Raw genomic sequence first — 14,043 nt, 5'->3', positions numbered from 1 at the left:
GTGCAATATGATGTCTCCCTGGCATGGACAGGCAGAAGAGTCCACGTGAAAGAATACATTCCAAATAGATCTTTCAAGAATTCGATCACGGCCAGGAGATGTTTGATTAATCAAGGAATATATGCATGTGGACAACATGCTTAAGACAATTAGAAAGGGATAAGAGCGTAATGACATGTTTGGATGTAAAGGAAGATATTAATCGCAAAACAACAATTTGTCTCATTTACATAGTTATAGCAGACTTTAGCAGCACTTTGATTTCTTCGCTTTGAATGGACTCATATGATCATATTTGTCTTGCTGCTAGCCTGTCACCGTTATGTTTGATATGGAGAAGCGAAACTAAACATATTCACATATGCGGTATTTATACCAAATCAATGAACATATGACAGTTGTTTTTTATATACACTTTCTTCATGAACCGTTGGTTAAATAATGTGTTTTCTCACATCAAGTCATCATTTAACCAAAATAAATTTATGTGATTGGCTGTAAACATCGGACGTAATAAATATTTTCCTATGTCTGATGTTGGGATTTCTAATCTCCATTATAATGCTTCTTCTTTTTTTCTGGATATTTGAGTTTACTTCCTCGGAGTAAAATTACACAAAAGAAAGAAGAGTTTCCCTCTCAATCGACATTCACAATTGAAAGTCGTTGACCAACTGGAGGATTCATTAACAAAATAATCAATTTTCTTTTTAACAAAGATTATACAAGAGAAAAAAAAAAAAAATGTCCAAATTCAGACCTTCTCATCATTTCTCCCAGAATCGCCGGCATTATTGTCAGTATCAACAACAACTCTTCTACCAAACATTACGTAAACTATCCAAATGAGACCTTTCACAATTTTGATCATACCAATTGTAACAGTTAAATAATACAACCACCAACCAACAAAATCAGCTAATCCAATACTAATTAATAAGTCTCTTTTTTTCTCCACCACAACCACTAAGGACTCAACTTCATCTCTCAATCTCCACCACCAAAGCCCCCCAAAACTCATTGCCAATGCTGCCTTTTCAGCCCACCTATTTTCCCTAACAATGCCAAAAACTGTGTCATCCACCACTGGCTTCACAATTGTTTTGGACCAAAAGAACATTGTTTCATGTAGGCCCAAGAAGAATATAGCTCTTGTCAAGAATCCCCTTGCATGGCCCAAATCATGGGCATCTATTCCAGCAGCTATGCTACCTGTCGAAATATAATTAAGCTAAGCTCTTGATAAACTAATAAAATATTATAAGACACAAAAAATGCGGAAGACAAATAAACTTAAAGCACACTTTTAGAAAGATCCAACTTACATAATAATTTTAAATTGAGTTTTTTCTTGGTACAAAGACGGGGTTTTATAGGCACGCGATAAGAGATACTTCTAGACTCACAACTATTAAATACTTATCCATAATGATAACATAAGTCATAAATAAATAATACTATACCTAAGTCATAAATAAATAATGCTATACCACCTGTCTATATTATTTTAAGGGTTTTAATCTCATTAATAAAATCATTTACTACTAGCATAAATATAAGGGTTATTTAATTAACTTTCCCTTAATTTATCTCTTCTCAAACTACCTCTTATCGTTCCATTGAATTTTTAGATCATTAATTGAAGAAAGGGTAATTTCGGAAAAAGCTATCAATGTCTCTTGATTTTCTATTTTATCGCTATGTCCCTCAAGGGACCTTTCCTGATTTTCTAATAAGATAGTACTTATTTTGTGCCAAATTTGCAAGGCTAAACATGGACCAGGGGTAATAAAAAAGATCATACACCTAAGAATAAAAACATGGATAACACCGAAATGAATGTAGTAATTTTAATTCCAAAACGTACCTTCAATTCCTAGGCCAACGCAAATTTGCAATATGCAAAGGAAAATCCACGCCGTGTAAAGTCGTGGTCTTGAAACTGGCTCTGGGGTACGTTTTATAAAGCACGAAGTACCACCCGTTAAGCCATGGGACAGTGAAGCAACGCTGATAAGAGAAACAAGTACATGGAGAAAAATGGGGTTGACTTGAAGGAAGAATTTGATTAGAAGATCAGAATTATCTGCTTCTGTTGAATAGCCTAAAAGATCAATGAGATAATGAGCAATTGAGAGCCTAGAAAGTATGAGAAATGAAAGAGGAAAAAGAAGGCTAAGGAGAATAGTTGTAAAAAATTGAAATGGTTCTCTCAAAAAATTTGCAAATGAATCCAAGAGGGAAACCAATTTCTTCCTTGAACCCATTAAATGAAATCAACAAAAAAGAGACTTGAATGAATTCTTGTTGCACATAAAGAGACGAGAAGTAGTACTATATATGTTCATCAAGAATGAAGAAATTAAATGGAACATGCTGATTAGTAAACGAAGGAAGAATAAGAAGAAGAAAAGAAACTAATTAATTAAGAAGTGGTTGTCACGATGTCTTATCTCTATCAAGGTTGGTTGAATAAATATAATTTAATGTTGTATACAACAAATCCAATAATAATATATACTATTAGTTTAGTCTTTTTCTTAGATTATTTGGAAGCCATAACATGTTTGATGCTTTGCATGATAATTGATATATGGTCTAATATTTATTTAGTTGTTTCCTCTCAACTAATGGATAAACTACCCAACCCAATATATATTCTTTTGAGAAGCGTAGAAGGGATATTTGGTGGATATTGCAACTTCCCAAAACACTCACCTAATCAAGAAGTTTAAATTATATGGGAACCCTGCACAGGTGGAATGTCACAGAACGTGATGTCTCATGTCACCAAATTAAAAGTAGATTTTGGGTGACATATCGCAGCCTCCTTAGTTTTCATCCAATCTAACGCATGATGGGACTTCAAACCATGACATGTAACGAAAGTGGTAGTAGTATAAAAAAATATAAAGAGTTTAATTTTTATATACTGACGGGATAAAAATTGACCGATCCTCAACTTAACTGCTATGGATTTGTTAGACTTTTGTGTTTTATTTGATTGCGAGCTTCTTAGTTCAGCCAAAAGAATTGAGCTATATATAACTGGAAAGTATCTAATGTATAAGTGTAACTTGGGATGGATTAGATTATTGAGGGATTGTTTTCTTCCTTCTACAGTTCTATTTCTGGCCCTGCTGGTTGCTTACCTGGTCTCTCCTTGACATGTCTCTTCATTATATTCCATTATTTGAAAGTTGGGTGTTTTGCATGTGTAAACCTTTTTTTCGCTACATAAATTTCATATTGCTATATATAATAAATTAGTCGTTTCTAATGAAAATGAATAGCTTATGGTTGGAAGCTATTGTAATTCAGAGGAACCATCGACGCTCGGATGTTTCGATGGGATTATATTAAATGCAAATAAAATCGTACAGAGAGGAGGGAATTTAAACCTAATCCCTAATGCCATGAAAGTTGGACCCGGCCAACTCCATACAATATATATTGCAATCTTTCTTATATGAATGCAATACTAAATGGTGAAGTATGAATCCATGTCCTAGATCAGAAAAGGATTCCTCTTCCTTACGAAGTTTAGTTATGTTAAAAGGAAAATCTCAAGTAATCCAAATACCAAGGCTGAAATTTGGTTAAAGAATCCTAAAGTCATATGCACTCGCCAAGGAGAAAGGAACCTGTTCCATTTCCATCAAGTAAGCTAGGCATTCTCCATCTCTTTTGTAGACAATAGTCTATAGATGCAATGACACCAATTGTAGCAAAATGTTTTGGAAAAACTGACATTTACCGCAACACTTATCACCTTTGCAATTGGAACTATGTGTATTTTAATTGCTTCGGTATATATCATTTTGCACTATCAATGTATAAACTTTTCATACTAGCTATCAGATTAAGATAACCTACAACATCAACTAAATATATTAATAGTGATCTGAATTTGATTACCTAAAATTACAGGAATTACCATCCTCTGATAGATACATACACCTTAATGTATAAAAGAAAATTATATACTTTCAGTATATGTAAAATCGTTTTTATTAGTCCTACACCCAAGAAAGTAGAAAAGTGCTTTGCGCTACGATAAAGAAGTGTTTTTTTGTTGGTTAATTGGTTGGAATTCTTGTTTGGAGTTAAATTCTTTAGGTTAAAAGTGACTATACATGGCTTTACTTAATCCCACCTTCAACCAGACTCGAGTCTAACACGGTTCAACTTCAATCAGTTCAACTGAAAGATTTGATTATGGCGGGCACAGGTGCATATGTGTGTGCATAAAAAAGGTATTTAATATATATGTAATAATAAAATTACAGTACAGTTATTTTTGAACTCACCGACTCTAAAGGATTGATTTGCTTCTGTCAACTTCTGGAGGAAGAGTAAAGAGTTTTGAAGTCACTGATTTTTGTTGATCTCCTTAATATATATTTTAAATTAAAAAAAAAAAAGATAAATACCACTAAATCCAACTATATATATGCAGGCATTATCCGTAGCCTTTTGGCCCCCAAACCCTATGTCCCCTATCTTTGGAAGAAGTTGTACGGCTATAGAACTCTAGATAGTGTAGAACTTTAGATTCAGAAAAGTTATTTAAATTTTCTAAAAAGTGAAACTACCATAAAGGAGTTTGGAATATTTGGCACAACATTGAAAATCAAAATCAAGCCTCTACTGATGTAGTGATGGGATGGCGGCTCTATCAAGAATTTGCACCTCAAAACTCTGTTGGTAATAGCAGCATATGATACAAACAAACCTTATAAATTCCTATGCTTCTAGCAAGAAGGACCACCACCATTGATGAATTCAGAGTGCATTAAGTGGCAAACCTATACTCGCAAGTAGATGGGTCATCCCAGTGGCGAATTAAAGTGTTAATAAAAAAAAGTCACGTGAATCTATGATCATCCGATTAAACTCGATATATTATGTGTATAATTCTTACAATAACCTTCCGGATAAAAAAAAGTGTCTACTTAGCTTTTTTTTTTGGGTCAAAAAAAGTGCTCACTAAAATTAAGAAACAATTAACCTTATCTTTCGAGATTTGCCCCTATTAAGTGTTAGGTGATCAAATCCCAATGCCTATTTAATTAAAGGTAGTTTAGTAAATTTACATATTTTTTTCTTGGAGTGAGTAGTTTCTTAAGGGATGTGCAAATGGCTAAGTGAACTCTTTTTTTTATCTGGAGGGAGTATCAGGTATTACCTTCTGAAACCCATGGTACAAAAGTCTTAGTGGTGCATTTGGTTGAAGGCTAAGTTATTTACCTCAAGGTTCAAGGTCCATCCCCACTTGAAGCCAGTGTTTTAAAAGGCGTTTTTTAGGCGAGCCTCGGGGTAGCCCCGGGGCGAGCCGTACTAAAAACTCACCGAGGCGTACAGGCGGGGCGTAAGTATCTTGAGGCGTTCACTTAGGCGTAAGCCCCAACATTTGGGGCGTTCATTTGGGGCGTAAGCCCCGGGAACTTTTACAAATTTGAGCCAAAATTGCTTAAGATTTAAAAAAAAAAAAAAAAGAAGTTAAATATCCAGTAATTAACTCATAGTAAATTCTCAAACTAAATATCTCAAAAAGTCAAAAGTTTTTTCTAATCATTTATCCTAATTTCATAAGCTTTTCTCATTGTTGTTTACAGAGTAACATACACACTTTACACCTTTGTATGCAAATTAAACTATAAAGCAAAGAGTTTTGTCCTCCAATTCTTACTATCTTCCATGTTTGCATTTTCCTTCTTTATGCTTTATTTTCTTCAAGATTTTTTTAGCATTCTTCAATTTATCTTTTTCAAGATAATTTTTAGTGTTAGAATTTTTTTGATATCACTCTACTTTAGATAATGTTTTGAAGACTCTACTGCGCTATTTGTATTATAATGAGTATTAATTTGTATCTAGTTTTAGGTTTTAAAATTATAACTTTGTATTATTGTCAATTTTATCTTTGAAGTATTAGGACAGACTATCGTTTTGTCAACTTTAATTATGTTTCATCATAGTCATGTTATTGTGTAATACATCTTTACATTCACTTTTTCAATATTTTTTTAATAGTTCTTGCATATGTTAGCATGTTAATAATAAATATATACATTTTTATACTAATTATTTTTGATTTATATAATTTTAATATATTTTTTATTCATATTTTTATTTTATTAATTTAGAAAATATTAAAAATTAAATACCCATGAGGCTTACGTCCCGTGCCTCGGGGCTTACGCCTGGGCGAGGCATATGTAAAACGCCTCGCCTTACGCCCGCACCTTTTAAAACACTGCTTGAAGCTCTTTTTTTCTCCTTTATTTAGTAGTGCACCCATCTTCTAGAAATTCTAGGTTGGTCATCCAATAACTCCCCTTCATCTACGCATGTAGAAAGACTAGCTTTTAACAATAAATCCAATGAATATTTACACTTGGTTCCAAAACTCTTTGCGACCTCATCACTTTAATCTCCATAAGAGACTTTGAATCTCCTAAATCTTTCATATCAAACTGGGTTCTAATCTTCTCTTAAACTCATTTATCGAAGTTAAGTCATTATTAGAGAAAACAGTGTCATTCACGCAGAATAAGGACAATACGTCAATACTTGATGTCGGCCTCCAACTAAACATTGAATTATTCGATTTACTTATTTGAAAACCGGCTCTTTGCACTACTCCTATTTCGGCTCTAATCAAATATTTGGAGGCTTCCAATTACTTTGGATATATATGTTACTCCCTCCGTTCATTTTTACTTGTCCGTTGTACTAAAAATAGATGTGCAATTTTATTTGTCCAGTTTAAAAAATTAAGAAATAATTTACCATGTTATACTATTCTACCTTTATTATTAATTATTAATTATTTCTAATTCATTTTCAATGAATGATATGACTTATAACAATTAGGGATGATATAGTAGTAAAATTACCATTAATTAGGGATGATATAGTAGTAAAATTACCATTCGTTTTATTCTGCTAAACTGCCACACCGATTTGGCCCAAATGTGGTCACACCTGTGAAAAGACTATTCTTCATGTATTGGGAAAAAACTAAAATTGAATTGGTGAGAGATATTTCATGCAAATTTTGAACTAAGGTGAACTTTGAAAGGGAAAGGTAGCAATGACATCGTATAAAAAACCTAGATACCCGTGTGAATTTGCTGTGCTACCCCTATCTGGGCCATTGTACCCAAAATCAACGTGGTAGAAATACTTTTTTCGTTTTATTTATTGCTTTTTAAGTGATGTGCCAAGTCAAATATGGACAAATAAACATGGACGGATGGAGTATTTGCAAATAATATAAAATATTTTATAATTTATCCATTACTTAATTAAAGTTGAAGCAGAGAACTTAAAGTTAAAAGAATTAATTTGAGAAGTATTTCACGAGAAATTTATGGTCAAACACAATTTCAACTTTCAAATACTCATTTTCATATTTTTCAACTTCAACCAAATATTGTCCAAACGGGTTACTACTAGTAACTCTGAGTTTCCGTCCCACTATGGGGTGCTTTGTGACAGTTTGGATCCCTATATCGTTAATCAAAGTTTTGGGTTCGAGTTTTAAGAATAAAATTCGTTTTATATGGAACGCTTTATCTTCTTAGTGAACTTACCAAATGCGAATTCAAATTAATCAAACTAATAAATTTCAAATATCTAATGATTTCAAAACCTTTCATTGGCTGTCATATTACACCCTAGTTCTAGATAAAAAGAGCAAATATTGAGTAGTTTATGATTGGAAAGGATAGTGGAGAGGGTGAAAATGAATCAATATTCCATATAGGCACAGTTATAGTTCAGTGGAGGTATAGCTCTATAATTAATAAGCTGATAAAGATGGGAGTGAAAACAACTTGTTTAACGCGTAGTTTTGTCTTCTCTCAAGCCTAGTTCATCTTCTCAGTCTCTCTCTCTCTCCTAATCAATTGGAGTGCTCCAACTTTCTTCCCTTTATTCTCTCCTTGCAGCTCCATCTATTTTATATTTTTTTCAAGAACAGAAAACAAGAAAGCAGAAGGAAAATCATATAGTCATGGGTAGAAGTAGGCCACCAAAATCAGAGTCTAAAACATCAAGATTGCCTGAACCACAATTTGTTGCCTCCAAAAAGAGGTGATTCAGCTCACTTTCAGTTACCAAAAACTCTAAAGAGCATATATTTATATTAGCTAATTTTTGGCATTTCTTTTTGTTTCCAAACACAGAGATAGGTGAGCATAAAAAAGGACTTTTTACTGTTTTTTTTCTGACAGTTCTGAATGTTCTCATGTTAGAAAGATGGCTCAGAAAGTTGTGATCAAAGTGCAAATGGAAGCAGAAGATATAAAGCAGAAAAATGAAGGGCCACCCTCAGATTGTTGGTCCTGGAGAAAATATGGACAAAAACCCATTAAAGGATCCCCTTATCCCAGGTGCATTTACTACTCTTCTCCCCTTCTAAATCTGTCAACTGTTATTTAGTACAGTGCCAACCGTCAGGCTATAGAGGCGAATTCAAGATTTAGACTCTGTTGGTCAAATTATGTGTGATCTTGGTGTATTTGCTATCATGGAAGTTATTACTTATTTTCTTAAACATATCTTCGGTGTTTGGTTGAAGTGTGGAAAATATAATTTTGAAGGAAAGCGAAGTCCGTCCAAAAGGATAGGATAATCGTGATGTATTTGCTATGGTGGGAAATTATTTTCTTGCTTTTGGTGGAAACTGTACATTTGATCTTTTCTTAGTTAACTATGCTTTTGAGGTATTTACATGCAAAGAACTCAGCAAACATGAAATGGATGATTTTGGATACAGGGGTTACTACAGATGCAGCAGTTCAAAAGGTTGTTCAGCTAAAAAACAAGTAGAAAGGTGCAGTAAAGATGCATCTTTTTTCATCATCACATACACATCCACCCATAATCATCCTGGTCAAAACTTGCCTAATAATGAAGATTCTGCCTTGACTCTGCAGCAGCAAGATCAAGAACCAACAGTGGATCAACACGTGACCCTCCAAGACAATGATGATGATGACCCACAAAGAAAATCCCCATTAAATAGTAGTAGTACTACTACTACTACTACCAGTATTTCCCAAGGCATACTTGAAGAGAATCTATCCACTGATAATTTCTTGGGAACAGTTTCACATGATGATTTTCTGCCCCTTTCTTACCCTCAACTAATGAAATTCCCAAAATCAGAATTATCAGAAGAAAATGACTTTTATGATGAACTAGGAGAATTGCAACTACCTCCATCTTCTACTTCCTCTGCAGGCATTTTTGAGGAGGCAATCCTTGTAGATCCCTCTTAGTAAAATGCAGATATCAGTCACAGTTTCAGATAGGTTATAGTAGTGATCTATTAAGTTTGTGAAGTGCTTGATGGGTTTTGTTGCCATTATGTCACTTGGCACGTTGTATATAAGATATCCATCAAACATTTCATTTTGTAGTCATGTAAAGGAAACTTGGTGCTTTGTTTTCTTCAATAGGATGGACAGTTTCATTTATTTGTTTTAAGTTTGCAACATGTTGTGTTAACCTTGGTTCTTTTTTTTTTTTCTCACTGTGTGTGAAAATATTTTGTTGATTATTAAATTTCGAACTCAGAATATTTGGTTATTCTGGTGCTATGTCGGCAGACTCAAGCACCCAAACTGAAATTTTAAGGTATGAATGACTTAACTTAAAATATTGATAAGCTCCTCATTTCTCTTCAAAATTGGATGTGAGTGGTGTTTTTTTTATAATGACGATTTTTTTAACAAACTTTCATATATCTCGATTATTTCATCATCTACTTGTTATTTTCAGCTAACACATCACATCTTTGTGTGCGTAGGGACATTATACTTTTCAAACCTTTAAATTTTTTGTGTTTTTGGGACCACTGAGCCACCCAACTACCAAGTGTCTCAGAAGGATAGCTAGACACGAGGATAGTGACCAAAGGTAAACACACATTTTTCATGGAGTGGTTTGATTTGATGGGGAAGATATATAATATAATGCCCCTTATACTAATTGGAAAAGGGCCAAAAATGATTAAATATATCCTTCGATATTTTGAATCCATATTTTGGGTTCTATATCCCTCCTCCATTAAAATTTTTCGAATGAACGTGATGATGGATCCACGCCACGTCTCTTGGCACCGCCCGTAACTCAATCTTCCCTGTTTCACCCACCACTACCATCTCCTCTCCCTATCCTTAGCACCACCGCACCACCATCTCCGCCATTAGCTGTGATTTTTGTCAATTATTTAGGTGTCTGATTAAACATAAATAGCTTTTAAAATGATTAAACATAAATAGCTTTTACAAAATCGTATTGTTTATTCTACGCTTAGATGATACTCTAAAAAATGGCAGAACCTATTTTGCTGCATTAAATCCAAATTCCTCAGTGCTTTTCTCTTCTCTCACTAATAAGCCAAAGCGTCGCTGCTTCCTCTACATATATTTCCTTTTGAATTTTCCCAGAAAAATCAGCCTTCAAGAGAGCTTATTTTCATTGCTCTTCAAATGGATGCTTTTGATTTTGGTACTGATTAGAAAATGGAAAGCAGAATTATTCTAATATTCCGAATTTCAAAAGCGTTGCAAAGCTTTTTTTTGCATCGTTGTAGGTGGAGATGGTGGTGTGGTAGTGCTAATGGCGGTAGTGGTTGTGAAGGAGAGAGAGATGGTAGTGGTGGATGAAGAAGGGGAGAGAGGGGTAAATGAGTGATGGGAATAAAAATGAGCCGCAAAAATAATATTCGCGGTATTAGTGATAAACGCTTTTTAAGTTATGGTTAAATAATAGAATAAAATGCGTGAAATGACACCAAATTTTACGTGGAAACCGCAATAATGACACACCTCACTTTCATGCTTTCATATTTTTATTGCGAGACTTTTTTCTTTCGATTATGGAATACCTCGCTTTCGGCGGTGTATAGCAAATGATTGGAATACTTAACTCATTTTCCCCTCTCTTCCCCTTCTTCACCCACCACTACCATCTCCTCTCCCTTCACAATCACTGCCGCCATTAGCACCACCGCACCACCATCTCCGCCATTAGCTGTGACCAACCATTTGTCAATTATTTAGGTGTCTGATTAAACATAAATAGCTTTTAAAATGATTAAACATAAATAGCTTTTACAAAATCGTATTGTTTATTCTACGCTTAGATGATACTCTAAAAAACCAATCTAGCTTTGTATACTTGGCAGAACCTATTTTGCTGCATTAAATCCAAATTCCTCAGTGCTTTTCTCTCTTCTCTCACTAATAAGCCAAAGCGTCGCTGCTTCCTCTACATATATTTCCTTTTGAATTTTCCCAGAAAAATCAGCCTTCAAGAGAGCTTATTTTCATTGCTCTTCAAATGGATGCTTTTGATTTTGGTACTGATTAGAAAATGGAAAGCAGAATTATTCTAATATTCCGAATTTCAAAAGCGTTGCAAAGCTTTTTTGCATCGTTGTAGGTGGAGATGGTGGTGTGGTAGTGCTAATGGCGGTAGTGGTTGTGAAGGGAGAGGAGATGGTAGTGGTGGATGAAGAAGGGGGAGAGAGAAAATGAGAATAATTTCTTTTTTGTGTGGCTAAGTCTCTTATGCCATAACGTTGAAGAGCTATTGCTCTGTTGCATTTACCATGCTCAGCACGGAGGAGGCGTAGTCCCGGTATAACCGTGAGCCACGATCATGGAACCTTTAGTAAGCTTCCCACTTTCCATATCCCTACGTAAAACACCCAGCGGAGATCGAGTGCAAACTGCGTTTTACATTGTTTAAAACTGGTTTGGTTCGATACTGGTTTTCAAACAAATCGTTCTGACACCGACCCTAGATACGGTCGTTACCCGTACTCGAAGTTCCCGAAGTCACCGGAGTATAGGATGAGAAAAATTCAACTTGGTGATGTCACGTAGCGGTCGGCACCCCGCGACCGACGAACGTCGTAACGACAATATTTATCGGATCCGCATCAAGGATAATGTCACATTTGCGTCCATGCTGCTGTTTTCCTCACATTTAATTTTAAAGTCGCGGTCGCACAGACATCGATGAGGAGGAACATTTTTAATCTCATCTCTTCGAAGATCCCGCGGAATCATATAATGAGTTCTAATAATTTCCCCGAGAATCGGCGGTAGAGACCAAGTAGAAATAAGCCTTGAATTTCTTCGTCAGATATCCCTTGAAAAAATATTCGGATGATGTCGTTGCGGAACCATTTTTAAACCCGGCCAAAAAACATCTTGTTGTTACCCGAAGGAGCATACAAATTTTCAAGATGCTCCCGCGGGGTCGGGCATATGTCTCCTATGCTGAAATATGGTTCGACACGTTATCGTCATTAAAGCCGCAAACTTCTTTAAGCTTTTTTATATTAACGATGAGACATAGGTATAATTAGCTACTTGTTGGGCAATCCTTTAACCAAAATATTCGATTTAACGCAAAGCGTACTCGGGGACCCGGGTTATATAAAATTGGAAACCGAACCAAGATATAAATACTCCTAAGACCAACCCGCGAAAAAGAAAAACACTCTTGACTTTCCACCTTACTACGATTATCACTATAATTGGAATACCTGCTCTCGCTGGTGTATAGCAAATGATTTTGGTGTTTGGTGTATCTTTCAAATGAACCATAATTTTATTTATAGAATGAATTCCATATGATGAGGTAAGCGTATCACGTATGTGAACAAAGAAAATTGGGGATATAGGTTGGGTTGGGTGACATACGTAGTGTATCGCTTTTTGTTGTTAGTGTAAATCATTTGGTGTCCACTTTGAATAATTTTAACGGAGGAGGGGTATATTTGAACCGAAAGTATAACAGTAAGGATATATTTAAACCCGAAATATAACGAAGGGTATAATTAGCTTTTTTTTAATAGTACAGGGGTATATTTGAACCCAAAATATAACAGTAAGGATATATTTGGACTCGAAGTATAACGAAGGGTATAATTAGCTCTTTTTCAATAGTACAAAGGTATATTTGAACCCAAAGTATAATAATAAGGATATATTTGAGCCTATATTGATGGGTACCCTTTTCAATAGTACGTATACTAATAGGCATATAGGTGCGTGCGTGCATTGTAGATGTTGCTTCTTTGGCATTTTGCTGCACTAATGGTTCAAAATGGGTATATGTTCTCATGCCAGAATCCGCATCTCAAAGGAGGTTTAGATGCCATTAAAAATTCCAATTGTGAACGACTCACACTCGTGGGTCCAAGGATGAGGATTGAGGATAACGTCTGCTAATGAAAGTGCCTTTTTCACATACAGTGACATTCAATAGGAATTATTTGGCCTTGATCAATTATGTTTACAGCCTGTCTTAAGTATTTGTTGCTTACAAGTAACAAGTTGCCTCAGCTACGGGCTTTGACTTGTGAGTTCTTTCTCTAGAGAAACATCGATTTATGTTAGAAAAAGCATTCTTAGAAGGGAGAATATCTGAATAATAGAAAATGGCCACCTAGTCAAAAGCACAATTCTAAGACGGTAACTTCTGAGCCAAGATGTCAAGTGACTGACACATCACATAACACAAAGACTAATTTTTTTATTTTTTTTATTTTTTTTTGGAACTGGTAAATTTATGACACGACGACTAATTAGGTAATTAGGTCCAAGTTGTTTCTAAAAACAGCTGATAACTAATTTCACAAACTACAAGTGAAAATAGCTACCAGGACGAAAGAAGAGCTTTTTCTTCCAAACTTGTAAAGCCACAAATCTTGTTGATTTCTGCTCTCCTCTTGAGCACTTGTCCTCACTCCAAAAACATTTTAAAAGCACCACAAATATAAAAAAATATGTACCCATGAAGCCATTTGCTATAGTACAATATGATATCAATCCCAAATAAACTAGGATCGATTATATAAAATCTATGTTGACCATTTTGCTCCATTTACACCCGTTTGATCCAATATTCAATAAATTACGTTCTCTAATACTAGAAGTTCACTACATTTCTGCTGACATACAGATCTACAAGATTAAAAAGAATACATAGCAAATATTAGGCTATGTG

The 14,043-nt window shown here is 34.8% G+C and overlaps 2 protein-coding genes across 4 annotated transcripts; one reads left to right on the top strand and one right to left on the bottom strand.

Moving 5' to 3' along the window:
* Window positions 1-631: 631 nt before the first annotated feature.
* On the bottom strand, window positions 632-2,422 carry LOC132062506 (uncharacterized). The gene is made up of 2 exons (XM_059455060.1): window positions 1,868-2,422; window positions 632-1,212 (listed from the first exon to the last, which is right to left on the bottom strand). Exons 1-2 carry the CDS (start codon window positions 2,265-2,267, stop codon window positions 755-757), a joined length of 858 nt encoding a protein of 285 aa, XP_059311043.1. The 5' UTR covers window positions 2,268-2,422; the 3' UTR covers window positions 632-754.
* A 5,388-nt stretch (window positions 2,423-7,810) lies between these two features.
* LOC132063325 (probable WRKY transcription factor 35) lies at window positions 7,811-9,491 on the top strand. Of its 3 annotated transcripts, none has more exons than XM_059455812.1 (3): window positions 7,811-8,103; window positions 8,244-8,402; window positions 8,789-9,491. In XM_059455812.1, the coding sequence occupies exons 1-3, from the start codon at window positions 8,024-8,026 to the stop codon at window positions 9,291-9,293; spliced, it is 744 nt and encodes a 247-aa protein (XP_059311795.1). In that variant the 5' UTR covers window positions 7,811-8,023; the 3' UTR covers window positions 9,294-9,491. The 3 variants fall into 3 exon arrangements, with proteins under 3 accessions (XP_059311795.1, XP_059311797.1, XP_059311796.1); XM_059455814.1 differs by having other exon boundaries at window positions 7,817-8,103; window positions 8,269-8,402; XM_059455813.1 differs by having other exon boundaries at window positions 7,820-8,103; window positions 8,265-8,402.
* The last annotated feature ends 4,552 nt before the right edge of the window (window positions 9,492-14,043 follow it).

This window comes from Lycium ferocissimum, chromosome 7 (assembly GCF_029784015.1).
Source record: "Lycium ferocissimum isolate CSIRO_LF1 chromosome 7, AGI_CSIRO_Lferr_CH_V1, whole genome shotgun sequence".
NCBI lineage: Eukaryota > Viridiplantae > Streptophyta > Magnoliopsida > Solanales > Solanaceae > Lycium > Lycium ferocissimum.
Note: the sequence above shows the minus strand (reverse complement) of the source record. Positions and strands in the feature narration are given on the sequence as shown.

Bases quoted from the DNA above. Each gene is read 5' to 3' on its own strand.
- LOC132062506 (XM_059455060.1), bottom strand. From the start codon at position 2,267: ATGGGTTCAAGGAAGAAATTGGTTTCCCTCTTGGATTCATTTGCAAAT. The intron at 1,213-1,867 runs GTACGTTTTGGA...ATATTTCGACAG, and splicing joins CGTTGGCCTAGGAATTGAAG to GTAGCATAGCTGCTGGAATA.
- LOC132063325 (XM_059455812.1), top strand. From the start codon at position 8,024: ATGGGTAGAAGTAGGCCACCAAAATCAGAGTCTAAAACATCAAGATTG. The intron at 8,104-8,243 runs GTGATTCAGCTC...TTTTTCTGACAG, and splicing joins TTTGTTGCCTCCAAAAAGAG to TTCTGAATGTTCTCATGTTA. The intron at 8,403-8,788 runs GTGCATTTACTA...TTTTGGATACAG, and splicing joins AAAGGATCCCCTTATCCCAG to GGGTTACTACAGATGCAGCA.